Source organism: Myxocyprinus asiaticus, chromosome 20 (genome assembly GCF_019703515.2).
Source record: "Myxocyprinus asiaticus isolate MX2 ecotype Aquarium Trade chromosome 20, UBuf_Myxa_2, whole genome shotgun sequence".
Classification (NCBI taxonomy): Eukaryota; Metazoa; Chordata; class Actinopteri; order Cypriniformes; family Catostomidae; genus Myxocyprinus; species Myxocyprinus asiaticus.
Genome location: NC_059363.1, coordinates 46,806,041 through 46,828,358, shown reverse-complemented (window position 1 = coordinate 46,828,358; position 22,318 = coordinate 46,806,041). Strand labels below are relative to the sequence as shown.

The following is a 22,318-nucleotide window of genomic DNA, read 5'->3' as shown; positions in this document are numbered from 1 at the left end:
CAGAAGCGATTTGTTATAGTTAAAAAGTACTTAGATATTGATCTTTTTCACACTAAAAGCGATCATGTTGCTTTAGAAGACATTAATTTAACCGTTGGAGTCATATGGATGATGTTTATGCATGACACCTGAGATGGCATGAGGGTGAGTAAATGATGAGATAATTTTCATTTTTGGGTGAACTATCCCTTGTTCAACAGGTGGCTGTTATTCATGTATGAATACCTATGACTCCAGTCGTAGTTAAGATTTGCTCTTCATAAGTTCATGCCTTAACTCATCATTAGTTTATGCTGAAGTAGGTATTAATTCAGGTATAAGTACATGATTATTCATGTGCCCATGTTATAAAGTGTTACCGATAGAGTGGACCATTTATAATCTCATTAACTGATAAAAACAAGATTGAACTAACTTCCTTTTGTGATATTCAAAATTTACATTTGCGTCAAAAAAGACTCCCAAATTTCTCACCACCTACTGAATATTTGGGAAGTGCTGAATCAATCTCACTTTTTTCTAAAACCATGACCTATTATAACATCCACTGTTTTATCAGTATTTAACTGAAGAAAATGACATGCCATATTTTTTTAAAAAATTTTTTTATATCTGCTAAACAAGCTTCAAGAACATTTAAATTAGTCAGATCATTGTAATTCAATGACAAATACAACTGTATCTATGAAAAACACAATTGGCTGTCCTGCAGAGATCGAAAAAAATTGTCAAGCATTAACTGCACATAAATATGCCATTAATTTGATTTTATTAACATTATAACACGTTATTTTGGGTGTGAGCTCATGAGTGTCTGGAGCAGAATGGGTGACTCGACTGTACTGACAAAATTTAGACATGTGAATAGTTTTCTGACACAGTGTTTTAGACAAACTTTCTAGTGTACATAAATAATACTTAAACTTACAGTAATAAGCAAAGGAACAAATAATTTTTTGGAAGTTGCATTCAAAATGTATGAGGCAAATCATCAAGAAAAACCTGTAAATGCCCATTTAGAATCTTGGTGCCACCTAAAATATTTAAGATTCTTCAGGATTCAGTCTGTTTATTATCAGCTCTGCACAGAGGATTCATTACAGATGTCTGCTAGTCATATGATATTAATTGATAATTTGGTCCCACTACTTTTTCTGTAAAGCATATTGATGTGAGATTCAAACACAGGATCTCCTTTCTCAGAGTGTGAATTAAACCACTAGACCAACTAAATATGTTTGTATTTGTTATTGATTTATTTCATACGCTGGTTGTTACAGTCAGTTTAACTGGTAAGATCCTCAGATGGTTAATATTTTTACTATAAAAGAATGGAAAGAGTGTCTCTGTAAAGGTGTTTGTGAATGTGAGAAGATGTGTGTTAGTTACACGATCAGAGAATGACACTTTTCCTCTTTCATAGTCCAGCTGAACTCTCACATGCTCAAGTTTCTCTTTAATTGTAAAGACAGTCCAGGGTTTCACTGGGGATTGTAAATAATATTTATTCTTTGAGTACAGCAAACGCCAGACACCAGTGTTAAAGAAAACACCTCCTTTCCTCTGGTTTGATGCTGTAGTTATTCCAATAGACCAGTATCTATTGTATCCAATCTCTACATCCCAGCAGTGTGTTCCTGAGTCAAAACCCTCTGAACCCAGAACACAGAAATAATAACCAAATCTCTCTGGATTATCGGGTAATGGTTGTCTGTTCCTGCTGTATCTCACACTGGTCAGATCATCAGACAGGATCAGATGTGGATTTGCAGTGTTTGGATCCGGAATCACAGGAGCTGATGAGAGAAAACATCCTGGTTACTTTTGTAACCTCCGTTCCCTGATGGAGGGAACGAGATGTTGTGTCGGTGTAATGACACTAGGGGTCACTCTTGGGAGCCCCAAACACCTCTGACTTTTGAAAAAAGGCCAATGGGAATTGGCGAGTGAAATTTGCATGCCACTCCCCCGGACATACGGGTATAAAAGGAGCTGGTATGCAACCACTCATTCAGGTTTTGTGCTGAGGAGCTGAGACAAGGTCCCAGCCATTTCAGCGGGTAGTTCAGTGTTGTGGCAAGAGGGACACAATGTCTCGTTCCCTCCATCAGGGAATGGAGGTTACAAAAGTAACCAGGATGTTCCCTATTTGTCACTCACTAGACGTTGTGTCGATGTAGTGACACTAGGGGTCCCTATACAAAACGCCACAACTAGCTGAACTGTGTTACGTGGACTGGCGGTGCGAGATGGGCAGACCACTGTGTGCCTCGTAGCCAGTGCACCAGGCCATCACGTAACCTCCCCCAACGCTCTTATGAGCGTCGAACGGTCCTTTGGGAACAAGTCGACTGCCCAACAAATAGGGACAGGCTAGCCCAGCCGTGGCCTCTTTTCCTCTTTTTTCTCCCCAAAAAGAGTGGAATTTGTTAACCGACTGGGGGCCATAAAAGTCTATGTCGGGGGGGTGTCACTCCCAAGGGGAAGACACCGCGGAGGGGGGGTATTTTGAGTGGAAATATGTCACATGGTCTTACTGAATCTTGTCGGAAGTATGTCATGTGGAGAAGTCATATGGTAGGTCCTACCCGATAGGGGAGGAATTTCTACAAACATGGTGACCGGGGGCAGAGGGACCTCTGCCAAAGAAAGAAGCAGTTTACCAACAGGGAAACGATTTAGCGGAAGATATCACATGGGGTCACCTACAGGGAACCAGCACATGTGGAGCACCTACCCCAGTGCAGGGCCTAATTAGCACATGTACTGGGCCGGCAGCGTGTTTCTCTGCAAACTCGTCTGCCACAGGGCTAAGGAGGAAATTTTTCCAAGGATCACAGCTTGTGAACATGACTGGGGGTCAAAAGCGCATGTCTTCACCTCAAGGGAGGGGAAAGGCGCTATGCACAAGTTGTACACCCGGCCAGCTGTCCCGCAACTTACCTGCTCATGCCTGACAATACACGGGACGAAACCGGCTCAACCCGGAGATTGTAGAACCTCACAAAGGTGTTGGGTGTTGCCCAGCCTGCTGCTCTGCACATGTCTGCCAAAGTGGTGCCACTGGTCAGGGCCCAGGAGGCCACTACACTCCTAGTAGAGTGGGCTCATAACCCCACGGGGGGCGGCATGTCCTGAGCATGATATGCCATCATGATGACGTCAACGACCCAGTGGGCGATCCTCTGTTTGGAGACAGTGCTTCCTTTCCACTGTCCACCAAAGCAGACAAAGAGCTGCTCAGAGCTTCTAAAGCTCTGCGTGCGATCCAAATAGATGCATAAAGCATGCACCGGACACAGCAAATCCAAAGCTGGGTCTGCCTCCACCTGGGGCAGCACTTGCAGGTTCACCACCTGATCCCTAAAAGGGGTCATGGGAACCTTGGGCACATAGCCTGGTAGGGGTCTCAGGATCATGTGAGAGTAATCTGGACCGAACTCCAGGCACGATTTGCTGACAGAGAATGCCTGCAGGTCCCCTACCCTCTTGATGGAAGTGAGGGCAGTCAGGAGGACAGTCTTCAAAGAGAGTGCCTTAAACTCAACTGACACCAGGGGCTCAAAGGGAGGTCCCCGTAGACCCCGAAGAACTACAGAGAGGTCCCACAAGGGGATAAGGCACAGTCTGGAGGGATTCAACCTCCTAGCGCCTCTTAGGAACCTGATGATCAAGTCGTGCTTCCCCAAATACTTACCATCCACTGCATCGTGATGTGCCGAAATGGCGGCTACATACACCTTCAAGGTGGAGGGGGACAGCTGCCCCTCCAGCCTCTCCTGCAGGAAGGAAAGCACCGATCCGACTGTGCATCTCTTGGGGTCTTCGCATCGGGAAGAACACCACTTAGCGAATAGACACCACTTCAAGGCATACAGGCGCCTCACAGAGGGAGCCCTAGCCTGAGTGAACATGTCTACCACTGCGGGTGGTAGGCCACTTAGGTCTTCCGTGTCCCGTCCAAGGGCCAGATGTGGAGATTCCAGAGGTCTGGTCACGGGTGCCAGATGGTGCCCCATCCCTGGGAAAGAAGGTCCTTCCTCAAGGGAATTCGCCGGGGGGCTGTTGCGAGGAGTGTGAGGTCCAAGAACCACATCTGGGTGGGCCAGAAGGGTGCTACTAGGATGACCTGCTCCTCGTCCTCACTGACCTTGCACAGGGTCTGTGCAAGTAGGCTCACTGGGGGAAACGTGTATTTGCATAATCCCGGGGGCCAGCTGTATGCTAGCGTGTCTATACCGAGGGGTGCCTTGGTCAGGGCATACCAAAGCGGGCAATGGGAGGATTCCTGGGAAGCAAACAGTCTACCTGTGCTCGAACGAATCGACTCCAAATCAGCTGGAACACCTGGGGGTGGAGTCTCCACTCTCCCCTGAGTGTAACCTGTCATGACAGCACATCCGCTGCAGTGTTGAGGTCGCCTGGGATGTGAGTGGCTCACAGTTACTTGAGGCACTGCTGACTTCAGAGGAGGAGACGGCGGGTGAGTTGTGACATGCAACAGGAGCGTAGACCGCCTTGATGGTTGATGTACGCTACCGTCACCGTGTTGTCCATCCGGACCAACACGTGCTTGCCTTGGATCAATGGCCAGAACCTCCACAGGGCGAGCAGTACTGCCAACAACTCGAGGCAGTTGATGTGCCAACACAGCCGCGGGCCAGTCCAGGAGCTGGCGGCTGTGTGCCCGTTGCATACAGCACCCCAGCCCATCTTGGATGCGTCCATCGTAACCATGACGCGCCTGGAGGCCTGCTGTAGGGGAACCCCTGCCCGTAGAAATGCAAAGTCCAAGGGCTGAAGAGGCGGTGACAGATCGGCGTGACAACCACGCGATGTGTCCCGCGGCGCCATGCCCATCTCGGGACTCGAGTCTGAAGCCAGTGCTGAAGTGGTCTCATATGCAATCAACCCGAGCGGTGTGGCCACCGCTGAGGATGCCATATGCCCCAGGAGCCTCTAAAAAAGTTTCAGTGGAACCACTGACTTCTGTCTGAAGGCCTTCGGAATCGTGTAGCCGAGTCAGATGGTCAGGGTCAGCCATCGCGACGGGTTGGAAAGCGCGAGCCACGTGTCCAAACTCCAGGCGAGGGGGACCAAGGGGACAATCATGTCGGACGTACCGGTGGGTGGGGCCTCACGGTGGGGCGGAGCCTGAGTCCAGAGACAGAGACATCGAAGCACTTACCTGGCTCCTGATACCCACCATAAGATTGGTCAAGGAGGGGGGAGGAGGAATATCATCCCCGCAGTCCATCGGAAGCAACCCGGTGTGGGCATGTTTGTGCCGAAATGGGACGGTGGATGGCGGTTGTGATGTCGGCTGTGCGCACTTGACATGTAACCCAGGGAACAAGAAAACCACTCTTTTGTTGAAGTTTTGAGTACCACAGCCTCTTGGGCATGCGGCGAAAAATGAAACAAAAGATTCTCCTCCCGGCCCTCCACCGGGGGATGGAGTGGCCTGTCTACCAGCTCCATAGACGCAGGTCTCCTCATTCCTGGGTCGCCCGTCTCAGGGGCACTTCAAAGCCTTCCTTGGGTTCTTGGCAGATGGCCGTGAGATGGGTGGTGTCTGCTTCCCGCGGTGGGCTCCATGCCAGGGCTGGGCCGTGGGGTCGGGCTGCGGCAGAGCCGATGCTGTTGCTGCAGGAGGATGCCCTTGGCGATGAGCAGATGGGGTGCGGGGTCTTGAGCCGCGCCGGGGCAGGATGTGATGTAAATCCAGCGCAGTTCGTGCATCAATCCCAGGTCAGAACTACCCTCGTGCAGCTCTTTTAGTACCTTGGCTTGGTGTACCTGCAGGAGAGTCATGGCGTGCAGGGTGGAGGTGGCTTGTCCAGCGGCACCGTAGGCCTTAGCCGTCAGAGACGACATAAACCTACAGGCCCTGGACAGGTGTTTCGGGCACCTGTGCCAGGTGGCGGCGCTCTGCAGGCACAAGTGCACCGCGAGCGCCTTATCCACCTGGGGGATCACCGAATACCCCTTGGCCGCCCCACCATCGAGGGTAGTGAGAGCAAGGGAGCTGAAAGACCGGGATCGGGTGGTAAAAGGTGCCCCCCACGATCTTGTCAGCTCCCCATGCACTTCCGGGCAGAAAGGGACCGGGGCGCGGCCGTGAGAAGCGCTCTGGGCTCAGGAACCAACCATCGAGCCGTGAGGGTTCAGGAGAGTGTGGAGGGTTCCACTCTAGCCCAACGCCCGTGGCTGCCCGGGAAAGCATATCCATCGGCCTGAGACTGGGCGACCATACCCGAAGTTGGAAGCCCAGCTGAAGCCTCCACCTCAGATTGGACGAGCCCGCTCTTCGATGCTGCGCTCTAACTCATCGTCTTCCCGGGCCACGAATAAGAGGTCAAACTCGCCCTGAGATGAGCCAGCGGTCTCATCCGAGATCCCGACCGGGGCAAGCAAGCGTGCTGAGGAATGGGAGGTCTGTGGGGGGGTTACCTGGTGGAGGTGCTCCCATTGAAGTCCCCAAATCGCCCCCAGTGCTAACTGACGTGGCCTCATACCCGTAGGTAGAAGGATTGAGACAGGGAGCCGCTGGGGTGGCTTGCTTTCTTACGAAGGCAAGTTGCGCCCGCAACGTTGCCATGGTCATGTTCTCGCAATGAGGACAAGACCCATCCATGAACGATGTATCTGCGTGGGCAGCACCCAGACACTTAAGACAGCGATCGTGGCCGTCAGAAGCGGAGAGATAACGACTGCAACCAGGAATAACACACAAACGGTAAGGCATCTTTAAAAAGACGTTCCGTGTTTGCCGCTCTTTTAGGATTGAAAATATACTCTTTTAGAATATACTCTTTTGTTTTGCTCTGCCGAAGCGCCCAGGGGCGTTATCTGCATTCCACGGGTGCAGAGGGGGAGAAGCACTGGATTTGCGCTGTAAATCCAGCAGTTTGAGGTGAACGGTAGGGAGAATTGCATTCAGTGCACTGAATGCAACCGCTCGGCTCCGAAGAGAAAATGAGTGGTTGCATACCAGCTCCTTTTATACCCGTATGTCCGGGGGAGTGGCATGCAAATTCCACTCGCCAATTCCTATTGGCTTTTTTTTTTAAAAGCAGAGGTGTTTGGGGCTCCCAAGAGTGACCCCTAGTGTCCCTACATCGACACAATGTCGAGTGAGTGACAGATAGGGAACAATCAACAGCTGTTCTTATTCTGATGTGAATATAATTATCAAGAGTAAAACATTTAATACACACAGAGGATCTTTTTACAACACAAACATGGAAATAGCTTCAACAAATGTAGAAACTGTTTAGATCTCTGCTGTAATTTTGAAGTGTAATTATTCTGTTAGTATTGAATCTTTCACCGTATCTGGTCATGTTAACTTGTGACTCTTTATGGTCTGTTTATTATTTGAAAAGTATTTATTGTTAATGTCTGACATGTCTGACTTGACATTAGTTATCTTTAATATTTTTTACATGTGTAATGTAATGTAAAACATCTTCTGACAGTTGCTTTTCTTTTATCCATATGATTGAAAATATTGATTATGGATCAGAACTTGTATGATCCACAGTTACTAAAACCCTCAAATAATCTTGTACCAACATTTGTTTCCATTTTGTGGTAAATCTTTCAATGTATTTCCAGCAGCGATGTTTGACAGACTCACTCTTGTGGATAATGTCTTGCATCTTCTTCCAGACTCTGAATGTCAGGTTGCCCAAGTAATGTGGCACATGAATGAAAGCTCCGGAAGTCATCTGTGGATCAGGCTGTGAGCTCTGGACTCTGGAAGAACATTCAGGAGTCAGTACTGCAGTGACTTTGACTTCACAACCATAGAGAGGAGACAGGTACTTTTCCATTGTCACATTAAAGTTCTGCAGAAGACAAAAAAACACATGATTATCTCCTGAAATGATCAATAAGAGCAGAAATCAATGATGAGAGTTTGACTGTCACCTTTAGAAATGAGACGTCATTGGCTTTCATAATTTCCTTCATGTCTTTGATTGTGTGTTTAAGAGCTGAGATGTGTCTGTTCGTCTCCTCAAGCTTCTTCTTCATCATCTGACTCTTCTGCTCCTCTTCCTCTCTAAATGCTGTGATTGTAGCTGCTTCTTCATCTCGGAGAAACTCGTGAAGCTTCTTAAACTCCTCTTTAATCTGATGCTCTGTGTGTTCAGCTTGAGTCTGAAATCAAATCAAATTCACTTCAATCAGCTCTGCATTCACACACAATACATCACATCATTCATGTCAATGAGAAACTTTGTTGGAAATGTGGTGTATTTGACTCTTGACTCTGTATCTTCACCTTGATGTGTTCAGCTGTTTTATCACACACTCTTTTAATCTTTCTTGCGTGTTTAAGTGTCTCTTGTAAAGACTTCAGTGCTGTATTGAGTTCCTCCTAGAATTTAACAAAGTGAAAATCAGTGAAACTGCAGCTGCAAAGAGATTTGAACATGTGATTTGTTTGCATGTACTTATATGTTATTTTTATATGGAGATAGAATTGTTGCATATTAACATACAAATGGAAAGAGATTTACAATTAGAAAGTTGGTTCGTAAATAAATTGAATGAGATCCACAAATAAATCATGATGGTGCTGCGGATGGCAGCCTCGGTGTGGAGCTCCTCAGTTCTTTTGTTGTTTTTGTTTGTTTGTCCTGTGTTCAGTAATCTTTTTCCAGTCAGTTTTAACAGAGACGAACTGCTGAACATTCGACAGCATGTACCAGACAATCTTTTCCTGGTTTTCAAATATTCAAACATTTTAGTTGGAGGCGCAGCTCTGCTATTCAAGAGACACAGGCAAGCCATTTGAAGCCATTCTGGACAGTGCGTTACAACTGCCGGGCTTCCAGCTGTTCAGAGCGGATCGCATCGCGGAGTTAACGGGGAAAACGAGAACATGCTTTTATATCAATGAAAGTTGGTGTACAGATGTAACAACGTTAAAGAGGATGTGCTGTCCTAATTTGGAAGCACTCTTTATTAACTGTAAGCCTTTCTACTTGCTGCGGGAGTTTTCCTCGTTTATTCTGGTGAGTGTGTATATCGCACCAAATGCGTGTTTGAACACAATGCTGCAACAGCTGGCTGATCAAATCACAGACATGGAACAACAATACCCAGACTCAGTTATTATTATTCTTGGGGATTTTAACAAAGCAAATCTCACACGTGAACTGCCCAAATACAAACAGCACATCACATGCCCCACCAGAGACAGGAACATACTGGATCATTGCTACACAACAATAAAGGATGCATATCGCTCTGTCCCTAGAGCAGATTTGGGACTCTCTGATCACTGTCTGGTTCATCTTCTTCCAACCTACAGGCAGAAATTAAAATCAACCAAGCCAGTAGTAAGGACTGTAAAGAGATGGATCAATGATTGGAGTGTTTTTGAGGCTGCAGCCACAGACCTGGACGAGCTCACAGATACTGTTACATCATATATCAGTTTCTGTGAGGATATGTGCATTCCTACTAGGACTTATTTAAAGTTCAACAATGACAAACCATGGTTTACAGCAGAGTTCAGGCAGCTTTGTCAGGCCAAAGAGGGTGCTTACAGGGGTGGGGATAAAGTCTTGTACAATCAGGCCAGGAACACACTGAACAGGGAAATCAGAGTGGCTAAAAGAAGATACTCTGAGAAGCTGAAAAACGAGTTTTCAGCTAACGATCCTGCATCAGTGTGGAGTGGCATGAAACAACTCACAAATTACAGGACTCCTACCCACAACCCTGTAGGGAACCAGCAACTGGCTGATGACCTGAATGTGTTCTACTGCAGATTTGAAAGGCCCAATCTCACACCCCACACCCACTCTGACCTTCACTTCACACAAACACCAACACCTCCTGCAACCCCTATCCTCCCCCCTCCTGCTACTCAACCTGCACTTAAGATCTGTGAAGATGTGAGCTGCGTCTTTCAGAAACAAAAGACGAGGAAGGCTTCAGGACCAGATGGCATCTCACCAGCGTGTCTTTGATCCTGTGCTAACCAGCTGGCCCCCATCTTCACACAGATCTTCAATAGATCTCTGGAGCAGTGTGAAGTCCCATGCTGCTTCAATTGCTCAATCATTATTCCTGTCCCAAAGAAACCAAAAATCACAAGACTTAATGACTACAGACCTGTCACCCTAACGTCTGTGGTCATGAAATAATTTGAGAGACTGGTGTTGGCCCACCTGAAGAACATCACTGGACCCTTTCTAGATCCCCTTCAATTTGCTTATCGAGCAAACAGGTCTGTGGATGATGCAGTCAACATAGGATTGCATCATATCCTGCAACATCTGGACAGACCAGGGACATATGCAAGGATCCTTTTTGTGTACTTCAGTTCAGCTTTCAACACCATCATCCCAGCTATACTCCAAAATAAATTACAGCAACTCTCTGTTCCCATGTCTATCTGTCAGTGGATTACCAGCTTTCTGACGGACAGGCAGCAGCTTGTGAGACAGGGGAAACTCACTTCTAGCACCTGTACAATCAGCACTGGTGCCCCCCAGGGATGTGTGCACTCCCCACTACTCTTCTCCCTCTACACCAATGACTGCATCGCCAAGGACCCCCCTCTGTCAAGCTCCAGAAGTTTGCAGACGACACCACTGTCATCGGCCTCATCTGAGATGACGATGAGTCTGCATACAGAAGGGAGGTTGAACAGCTGGCTGTCTGGTGCAGTCAAAACAACCTTGAGCTGAACACACTCAAAACGGTGGAAATCATTGTGGACTTTAGGAGAAACACCCCAAAACTGATCCCCCTCACCATTCTAAACAGCACTGTGGCAGCAGTGGAGTCATTCCTGGGCACTACCATCTCACAGGACCTGAAGTGGGAGACCCACATTGACTCCATTGTGAAAAAGGCCCAGCAGAGTTTGTACTTCCTTCGCCAGCTGAGGAAATTCAACCTACCACAGGCGCTGCTGATACAGTTCTACTCAGCAGTCATTGAGTCTGTCTTCTGCACTTCAATAACTGTCTGGTTTGATTCAGCTACGAAATCAGACATCAGAAGACTACTGCCCCCTGCCCCCCTTCAAGAACTATACACATACAGAGTGAGGAAAAAGGCTGGAAAAATCTCTCTGGACCCCACTCACCCTGCCCACTACCTTTTTGAACTGTTGCCTTCTGGCTGACGCTTCAGAGCTTTGAGCACCAGAACCGTCAAGCACAGGGACAGTTTTTTTCCCTCAGGCTATCCATCTCATGAACAGTTAAATTACCCATTGAGCAATAACTATGTGCATTATACAGTTTAGTCTTTCTTATATTTATCCAACACATCCAACCTCTTCTGCCATTTCATTCCTCTGAGAAAAAACAAACAAAACAAAAAACAAACATTTGCACTGTACATAACAGATTTGTATTTGCACTGTACATAACAGATTGTATTAGATTTGCACTACCATGTGTATGTGTCTGTACGTATGTGTATAATTACTTTTATTTTGTATTATTATCTATGTCTTGCTGCTGTTTTTGTATTGTTTTTGTATTGTTGTACACTGGAAGCTCCTGTCACCAAGACAAATTCCTTGTATGTGTAAGCATACATGGCAATAAAGCTGATTCTGATTCTGATAAATGTAAGGAGTTTCACAAAAATTTAAGGAATTCACAAATAAAAAGAATGTGATCTATAAATATATGTTAGGAGTTTCACAAAAATAAAGTGAATTCACAAATAAATAAAATGAGATTTGCAAAAAAAAAACACACGTTTGTCGATTTTGAAACAAATTTAGCGCCAAGATGTGTACACAAATCTACAAATAGGTGGACTCCACCCATTGTCTACTCAAGCCAACAGATAACGGCCACATTACTTGGACCAATTGTAGCACATTCTATCTTCAACCAATCATACTTTGTTTTACTATCAGAGCGGGACCAGAGTCACAGCGCTCTCATGAGCATGGAATCAATTACATACAGATGAGCTCCAAGGCCGCAAACTCTAAGAAATGGACACCATCAGAGGAATACTGTGACTTAAGGTTCGTATAATTTTCTTTCAGTTATAAACGTGTAGAGTCTTGTTAAATGTCGACAGCTGAGAATTACCCATTTGTAGAGTGTCCTCATCATTAGCTTTATAGCTACCCTGGCTGACTGTATGAGTCTGCTTTTTTAATTTTAAGTTTCTTGACTGAAACTCCTAGCTATATAATGGAAATGTATGTTGTCAAAACCTTTACTCTTAATGTTACATGGCAGATCCAAACAGACACACTTCTAGACACTACAAAAGATCAATAGAACAGAGAGTGTCTTTATAAAACATGAATCACATTAGATTATCTTAGGAGCACAAACCATAAATGAATACCCTATATTACACAGTGTACAAGACCTGCTATGGCAATAATTTGGATTCACATTATGTTCATGTATTTAATAAAAGCAGTTGTAAGGTAATATTTATTAGAATTTTGCATTTTAGCACATTTCTGTGAATGTTTAAGGAGGTACTATTATGCCATCCCTTCATAAAATACAGCATCATGTTCTGACTGTGATAATTAACTCATTGGTTATTGCCATCTTTTTCAGATGTTTCCCCTGTGTACTGCCCATCAACTTTAAGCACTTGACTTGCCTGCTCCAAAACTCAGTGGTTCCAGCTCCAATACAGGACAACTTTTAAAATGTGTAATATGAGATTCTTTATTTTTCTGTTATGTCAGATTTCTTTTAAGTTACAATGTCATGCCTTGAAATGAAAGTGCATGTGTTTCGTTGGGTGGGAAAGGAGGAAACAGGAAACTTGGGACTTCAACTCAAAAGGTAGGTCTTTCATTAGACAAAACTCAAAATAGCTTTTCAGCAGTCACTTAAAGGTTTGCTTTTCAGCAGTCACTTTCACAAACACTCATCTTCGTGTCTCTCTCTGTCTCTCTCTGCTCTCACCAATGCTTACTGCAATCAGAAACAGGTGTTAGATATTATAGCGCTCAGGTGTGTGCACCCTTACCGCTTTCTCTTTCTCTGGACGAACGCTCGACCACGCCCCCGCCACCACTGTGCAATACAAAATTTAAATAAACCGTAACATTGTCTTTGGGTTGACTCACTGAGACTGACATTGACTCTTGTGAAGTGAGTGACTTCTGGAAGAGACAGCTGGCAGACCTCATCTTCTCTCATGATAAGCTAGACTGTGGAGAGGTCAAGGACATTGTCCATCGGATATGCCTAAAAGATGAAAGGCCTTTCCGCTTGCCATACAGAAGGGTCCCGCTGGCCCACTACCAGAAACTAAGACAGACTAGATGAAATGGAGGAGCGTGGTATCATCCGGAAGTTAAATAGTGAATGGGCCTCACCTTTAGTCTTAGTCTGGAAACTAGTGCCCGACCGATATATCAGTTGGCCGATATTAGCCTTTCACCGATATATCGGTATCGGCGTATATATTTACCTATATGCGCAGGTATGAAAACTTTTTTCAGAACATATAATGCAGAAAACAATGCTTTAGAATTGGTGTCATAACGTAGTTTGTCCAGCAGAGTGCGCTCCGACTCCACTGTTTACAGAGCTGAGCTGACGGTGGCTCTGCAGAAAGGGCAGATTAAAGCGGTGCAGAGTTAAGTGGTGTCTTCTCGGTAAGTTGCTAACTAGTTTGTGAAATACATACTGGAGAGTTAATAAACTGTAACAGTTTGGTGCAACTGTTACTTTTGTAGTTTTCCTGCCTGTCACTAGGGGGAGGTTAGGAAGGCAATCATGTTAGCTTACCCTTTTATAGAGGAATGAGTAAGATTGTAGCCATGTGCTGTAGCAGGGCTAGGAGCTCATCTCTGTTCAAGCTGCTGTGTTTGCCCTATTTTAAGGAACATCATTGTTCTTTCAGCTCAGTGTAAGTGATGTTTTTGGTTTTGGTGGTTGGGTTGTGTATATATGTATATGAAATATTTCATGTTTGGTCTGATTGCAGTTTAATCTTGTTTGTATACATAGGGTTTTCATTTGTTGGTGCATGGGCTGTACCCACCATCAACCCTGAGTATTGTAAAGTGTAAAGGCCTACTTCATCCTCAAAACTCGTTTGGGCTGTTTATTCCTGTGATGTTCCTTGATACTTGTTCTGGAATGGGGACTGAATACTTAATATGGACATTTACCACTGAGTGCTCCTTCATCAATATTCAACAGTGATCTCTTTGTATCCTCTATAAGAAGAGTATTGCAAGGTAATGTGGACTCATGTCTTTATGTGGTCATGTTCAGTGATGTATCTTCCCAATTAATGTTTGGTTTTTATTTTTTGATTTATATTATAAAGGGGTAAAGTGCTTTAAAAATACAGTTGGTGGATGATCCCCTCAAATTTTGTGTAACCTTGCTGTTTTATTATAGCCAGTGTTGCATAATTGGCGCCCGAACAGGGACCCACCTGGATTTGTTTCATGATTTTGACCCTTATTTGTGTGGACATTTATCAAAAGTATTCTTGCCTTTATTAACATTGTAATTGTGTCAGGTGTATACTTTTGAATGATGTTTTGTGAATGTTATATATTTTGATTTTTGTATATTGTAATCATAGTGAGTACTGATTGTTGTTCACACCTCTAGATAATGTAAAATGGCCACATCTAATGCTGAGGTAGATGGTGAGTCCGTACCGAGCCTTGATCCAGACTTTACTGCAGGTCCCTTTGTCACTCGACGTGAGCCATTACAAGAACTTATTCAGTCACTTGGTAGTTTATATCTAGAATCAGATACTGAGGCTGAAGCTTATGATAATGATGGAGAGTTAGAACCTTTACCGTTTACTGTGGTTTTAGTGCCCAAAAAGGACAGTAGCATGAGGTTCTGTGTGGATTACAGAGCTTTGAACGATAAAACTCACTTAGATGGATTTCCCATGCCTCAGATCCAGGATATTCTTGAATCCCTGTATGGAGCAACTGTCTTCAGCACTTTGGATCTGCATAGCGGGTATTGGCAGGTCAGTATGGATGACTGCAGCATCCAGAAGATGGCTTTTATAACCAAGAAGGGCCAATATGAGTTTCTTCATTTACCGTTTGGCCTGAAAAATGCCGCTGCTACTTTCCAAAGGTTGATGTCTACAGTGTTGCAAGACTTGATTGGCCAGTGCTGTTTTGTCTATATTGATGATATAGCCTGGTATGGGTCCTTATGCTGCGATACCGCCTGCCTGATGGTAGCAGTGAGAGCAGCCCATGGCTTGAGTCTCTGATGATCCTCCGAGCTTTTTTCACACACCGCCTGCTATATATGTCCTGGAGGGAGGGAAGCTCACCTCTGATAATGTGTCTAGCAGTTCGCACAACCCTTTACAGGGCTTTGTGTTTGTGGGCGGTGCTATTGTCATACCAGGCAGTGATGCAGCCAGTCAGGATGCTCTCTACAGTGCTGGTTTAGAACCATGTGAGGATGTGGTTCATTCCAAACTTCCTCAGCCGTCTCTGGAAGAAGAGGTGCTGATGAGCCTTCTTCACAAAGGCCTCAGTGTGGACGGACCATGTGAGTTCCTCATGTGAACACCGAGGAAATTGAAGCTGCTGACTCTCTCCACCGGTGCTCCATTGATGGTGATGGGACTGTGTTCTCTGTCTTTTCTCCTGAAGTCCATCACAAGCTCTTTTGTCTCGCTGACTTTGACACGCTGGTGTCAGGACCACAACCTCTCCCTTAGAGTGAGCACCTCCTCTCTGTAGGCTGTTTCATCATTGTCAGTGATCAGACCTACCACCGCTGTATCATCAGCAAACTTGATGGCATTGGGGCTATGTGTTGCCACACAGTCATGTGTGTACAGGGAATACAGGAGTGGGCTGAGAACACAGCCCTGCGGGGCTCCAGTGTTGAGGGTCAGTGATGAGGAGATGTTGCTGCCCATTCTAAGCACCTGGCATCTGCTTGACAGGAAGTCCAGGATCCAGCTGCACAGTGAGCTGTTTAAGCCCAGAGCCCTGAGTTTCTCATCAAGCTTGGAGGGCACTATGGTGTTGACTGCTGAGCTGTAGTCTACAATCAGTATTCTCACATAAGTGTTCCTTTTTTCAAGGTGGGAGAGAGCAGTGTGTATTGTAGATGCAATGGTTATCATCAGTGGAGCGGTTGTTGCGGTAAGCAAACTGCAATGGGTCCAGTGATAGAAGCAGCACAGAGCAGATGTAATCTCTGATTAGTCTCTCAAAGCATTTGCTGATGATGGGGGTCAGAGCAACAGGACGCCAGTCATTTAAGCAAGTGATTTTGGATTGGTACAGGCACAATGGTGGACGTTTTAAAGCAAAGCATGTGGGGACCATAGACAAGGAGAGGGAAAGGTTGAAAATGTTTGTAAAAACACCAGCCAGTTGGTTCGCGCATGCTCTGATGATGCGGCCCAGAATGCCATCTGGACCCGCGGCTTTATGGATATTCACCCGTCGAAAGGATCGGGTTACATCCGCTACAGAGACGGAGAGTGAACTAACCTCTGTAGCTTCGGCCGCGAGAGCTCTCTCCGCGAGGGCTGTGTTATTTCCCTCGAAACAAGAATAAAAATGATTTAGCTCATCCGGGAGAGAGGCAGCAGTGTTCATGGCAGAGTTTTTATTCCCTTTAACACCACCAACTCTAGAAGCATGTGGCAGAGAATTAATATCATCACGGACTTTAAACTGTCCTTCAATCTTGTCCCTGTACTGGCGTTTGGCTGCTCTGATAGTTTTGCGGAGTGCATAACTGGCTTATTTAAGCTCCTCCACGTTCCTGGAATTGAAAGCGGAGGTCCGCGCATCAAGTGCAGCGAGAACATCGCTATTAATCCATGGCTTCTGGTTGGGGTAGATCCGTATTGTTTTGGTCGGAACAACATCCTCTACGCACTTTCTGATGAAACATGTTACGCTATCAGCGTACACCTCGATGTCGTCATCAGAGGCGGACCGGAACATCTCCTAGTCCGCGTGATCAAAACAGTCGTGTAGAGTAGAGTTTGATTGGTCCGACCAGTACTGGATCACTCTGAGGGTGGGTGATTCCTGTTTTAGTTTCTGCCTGTAAGCGGGCAGAAGCAGAATGGAAGAGTGGTCTTATTTGCCAAATGGTAGGTGGGGGAGGGATTTGTAGCCATCCCGGAAGGGAGAGTAGCAATGGTCCAAAACCTGGTCCCCTCGTGTGTTAAAACTGATGTGTTGGTGGTATTTTGGTGCAATTGATTTAAAATTGATTTTGTTAAAGTCCCCGGTCACAATGAACGCGGCCTCAGGGTGCGCAGTTTTCTGCTTGCTTATAATCCCGTACATTTCCTTGAGTGTCTATGTCAGCTTGTGAGGGGATGTACACAGCTGTGATAATGACCGCTGCGAATTCCCTCGGTAGCCAGAATAGTCAACACAGAAGCATGAGAAATTCCAGATCAGGAGAGCAGAAAGACTTGATAGAATGTACGTTCCTTTGATCACACCAGGATTTGTTGACCATAAAACATACACCACCACCTCCGCTTTTACCTGAGAGGTCTTTTGCTCTGTCCGCTCGATGCACGGAGAACCCCGTGGGTTCGGCGGCTGAATTTGGAATCTCAGCAGACATCCAAGTTTCCGTAAGGCAGATAATGCAGCAGTTCCTCATCTCTAGTTGGAAAGAGATCCGCGTTCTCAGCTCGCAGAGCTTGTTGTCTAGAGACTGAACATTTGCCAGTAGAATACTGGGTAGCGGGGGTCGATTTGCACGACGTCTTACTCTGATGAGAACGCCGGCTCTATTTCCCCTTTTCCTTCTCCGTTTCCGCGGCCAGGCTGCCCAGACAAAGGGCTCCGCTGGCGTATTTGTAAACAGCGTGTCAGGAATTTAAAGTCCGGTTTTCGGTGTGCTATTGCAGAACCAATGTCCAAAAGTGTTTGTCTGTCGTAGACAATAAGGCAGACAACATCCAAGACAAAAAAACACAGAATTGTGAACAAAACAAACAAAAAACTGCAGTGTTGTGTCGGAGCTCACAACGCAGCAGCCATACTCGGCGTCATCTTGAATCAAACAAGGGTGTTCAATCATCCTCGACCAACTTCTCGTCTTACAAGGTGGGCCATCCGTCTGCAAGGTTTTGATTTTGTCGTACGCCATCGTAAAGGAAGGTGTAATATTGTACCTGATGCCTTGTCTCGAGGTATTGCTGAAGAATAGTCCTCTGCTCAAATTGCGATGTACCAAGCCAAGGGAATGGGAGGCGACTTACCCATTAGTTGGGAAGAAATTGGTGAGCATCAAAATTCTGTGGGAATTTTTGTGGGATGCTGCTAAAACTAAACCTCTAGACCCTAACCATATTCATTATACCATATGTAATAGCTATCTGTTTAGATGCATACCCAATTCTCATGAGCGTCAGACCTTGCAAGTAGTTGTACTGACTCCTCCCAGGCAGCAGTTTCTGCAATATGCCCACGATAATCACTTAAATGGGTATTTGGGACGAATGAAGACTCTGCGCCGATTGCTCAATGTGGTGTATTGGCCGACGATTTGCAAAGACACCTGGGATTATTGTAAACAATGCCAGATATGTCGACAGTACAAGCCTCCTATAACCAAGCTTTCTGGTCATTTGCAATCCACCCTAGTTGTAGAGCCTGGCAACATGCTTGGTATAGATTTGATGGGCCCATTCCCAAAAAGCCTTAAACAGAATGAGTATCTGCTGGTCATTGTGGACTACTGTAGTAAGTGGGTTGAGTTGTTCCCAATAAGATCAGCAAAAGCTCCTCTAATAGCTGAGATCCTCAGAAGAGATATCTTTACTCGCTGGGGGACACCTGCTTGGTTTCCGACCGTGGTCCTCAATTCACTTCCCAACTGATAAACACAACCTGTAAAAGATGGGGAGTGACCCAGAAACTTACCACGTCATACCATCCACAGACTAACTTCACCAAAAGAATCAACAAAACTCTCAAGACCATGACCGTCTCATTTGTCAAGGAGAATCATAGGCACTGGGACAGATGGATCTCCGAGTTCCGTTTTGCAATTAACTCTGCTTGGCAAGAAAGCACAGACTACATTCCAGCCGAGATTGCACTTGGACGTAAGCTCAAGGGTCCTTTGGAACGGCTGGCACAATGACCTCCCGACCCAGACAAAGAAGCTTATGATGTTATTGAACGCACACAAGCTGTCCTGGAAAGAGTTAGAGAAAATATTGTACAAGCTCAGACCCGTCAAGGGAAGTACTATAACCGTCAAAGGAGACATGATTCCTTTCAACCAGGGGATCTAGTGTGGGTGCAAGCTCATCCTCTGTCTCGTGCTGACAATGCATATATGGCCAAGTTAGCTGCAAAGTGGAGAGATCCTGCAAAGATTATACAGCAGCTCAACAAAGTAAACTATGTAAATGCAATGCAAGACCATCCTGATCAGTGTGATACCATGTTGAAAAATTAAAACAGTTTTTTTGGTACGGTTCCACCTTCTACTGAGAGTGGGGGTGGGGGGGTGGTGTAACAGTTTGGTGTAACTGTTCCTTTTGTAGTTTTCCTCCTTGTCACTAGGGGGAATCATGTTAGCTTACCCTTTTATAGAGGAGTGAGTAAGATTGTAGCCATGTGCTGTAGCAGGGCTAGGAGCTCATCTCTGTTCAAGCCACTGTGTTTGCCCTATTCTGAGGAACATCATTGTTCTTTCAGCTCAATGTAAGTGATGTTTTTGGTTTTGGTGGTTGGGTTGTGTATATATGTATATGAAATATTTCATGTTTGGTTTAATCTTGTTTGTATACAGAGGGTTTTCGTTTGTGGGTACATGGACTGTACCAACCATCAACCCTGAGTATTGTAAAGTGTAAAGGCCTACTTCATCCTCAATACTCATTTGGACTGTTTATTCCTGTGATGTTCCTTGGGGACTGAATACTTAATATGGACATTAACCACTGAGTGCTCCTTCATCAATATTCAACTGTGATCTCTTTGTATCCTCTATCTCTATAAGAAGAGTATTGCAAGGTAGTGTGGACTCATGTCTTTATGTAGTCATGTTCAATGATGTATCTTCCCAATGAATGTTTGGTTTTTATTTTTTGATTTATATTATAAAGGGGTTAAGTGCTTTAAAAATACAGTTGGTGGATGATCCCCCCTCAAATTTTGTGTGACTCTTGTTGTTTTATTATAGCCAGTGTTGCAAAACAATGACCCCATCATTTTCCCTTTTTAATATAACTAATGTAATGTTAACCCTGTCCCTGACAACCATGTCACTCATATTTATCACATCTGTTTGCTGTGTTAGCCAGCTATAGTTTGTCAGTGCAGTCAGTAATGTAGCATATTGAAAGGTAAGCATTAGCGCATCTTTTCGCAGCTCAGCAGACAACGGTGCGGTGGTGGATTGTGTCTGTTGAGTGTTGATTTCATGCTACGTTGTTACTTAATTGATGAGACGCAATGCCGGAAAGTAAATAAACAACGTCCATCTTTTACTCTTCGTGAAAACGAGCTTATAGCTAACTAGCTAACCATGTAGGTACTTTCATTGCTTGTCAGCTGAGTGGAAGCTAATGTGTAAACATGTATTCACCAAACTGTTTTGTTCAGGATTCACAGTTTGTTACCCCCTTCAGCTGAACAATTCCAGTCATTGCATTTATAAAATGTAATATTTAAAAGTGGTTTTCCACCGTTGAAAGTTCCCCTGAACTTGTATAGCAGAATATGGTGTAACACCACTGCTGCTGTTTATCTCTTGTCTCGGCAGGTGTAAAAGCTTCTTGTTTTACAACCTGCCCCTAATTGACTGGCAGTATTACAATAGTCAGCATTTGACTGATAACAAACAGTACTACTGTTGTTTATTTAGCTATTTATTGTATTTTTATTTATTCTTTATTTTAATGGTCAGCATTTGACTGATGCTAAACAGTACTGATGTTTATTTAGCTATTTATTTTATTTTTATTTATTCTTTATTTTAATGGTCAGCATTTGACTGATACTAAACAGTACTGATGTTTGAATGAATTTTCCCCCTCTAAAATCGGTATCGTTCTCAAAAATCCCCATATCAGTCGGGCTCTACTGGAAACCCTCTGGAGAATTACAGATATGCACAGACTTCAGGTGGCTCAACCAAAGGACAGAAAAAGACTCATAACCACTGCCCAACCAAGCGATGCTCTCGCGTCCATTGGGAGGAAACTGTTATTTTAGTACCATGGATTTAACGTCAGATTTTATAACGTCCCAATCCATGAGGAGGATCATAAATATACAGCGTGCACCACTCCAGTAGGTCTCTATGAATATAACTGGAAGGCTCAGGGGTTATGCAACAGCCCAGCAATGTTCTCTCAGATGATGACTACAATTTTTGGAGACCAGAATTACCTGTCCCTCCTCTGTTATCTAGATGACTTACTTGAGTTTGGAAAGACTGAGAAGGAAGCACTCGATCACTTTGAGATAGTATTTTCTCGGCTCAGAGAGCACAACCTTAAAATGTCCCAAAAGAAATGTTACTTCTTGAGGAAAACTGTCAAGTTTCTGGGGCATATTTTATCCAAGAATGGTATTGCAACTGACCCAACAAAAGTATCAGCAATCAGTGAGTTCAGGGTAGTAGATCTGATGGAGGAAGATGGAAACACCCCATCACCAACAAAAATCATGTCCTTCCTAGGGATGGCAAACTATTATTCCCATTTTATAGAGGGTCTCTCAACATTAGCTAAATCACTGTTTAAACTATGCTGGACAAAAGATCAGAAGGAAAGGTGGAAAATTTGGCCCCTGTGCTGTCATACCCAAGTGTTTAAGCCCTGAAGACTGGACTGCAGAGTGTGACCTGGCTGTGGAAAATATCAAACATGCCCTCACTAACACTGTAACTCTAGCTCACCCAGACTTTAAGAAACCTTTCCTCTTGTCCACTGATGCAACTATGGATGGGTTAGGTGTGGTCCTGAGTCAGACACCAGAGGGAGAGAAAAAGCCAAGTCCAGTGGCCTTTGCAATGCGAGCAAGACCCTGTCAAGGGCCCAGTCCCATTACCCAGCTCATAGATTAGAGTTCTAATCCTTAAAGTGGGCAGTTTGTAAAAAATTTGCCCACTGGCTAAAAGGGACCAAGTTTACAGTGCTAACAGATAACAACCCCCTAACATATATAATGTCTAAACCAAAGTTAGATGCCTGTGAACAAAGATGGGTGTCTAAGCTAGCCCCCTTTGACTTTGACTTAAAATACATACCCAGAACATTCCTGCTGATCTGTTGGGTCGACATCCTTTTACCAGAATTCTGAGAGTCTGTGAAGCCCTTGAGCATAAAG

General features: G+C 45.0%; 1 protein-coding gene across 1 annotated transcript; it reads right to left on the bottom strand.

Annotated features, from left to right (window-relative positions):
• Nucleotides 1-1,260: 1,260 nt before the first annotated feature.
• Nucleotides 1,261-13,169, bottom strand: LOC127411137 (nuclear factor 7, ovary-like). Its single transcript, XM_051646482.1, has 6 exons — nucleotides 13,107-13,169; nucleotides 8,291-8,386; nucleotides 7,936-8,166; nucleotides 7,831-7,853; nucleotides 7,643-7,761; nucleotides 1,261-1,796 (listed from the first exon to the last, which is right to left on the bottom strand). Exons 1-6 carry the CDS (start codon nucleotides 13,167-13,169, stop codon nucleotides 1,261-1,263), a joined length of 1,068 nt encoding a protein of 355 aa, XP_051502442.1.
• Nucleotides 13,170-22,318: the final 9,149 nt, after the last annotated feature.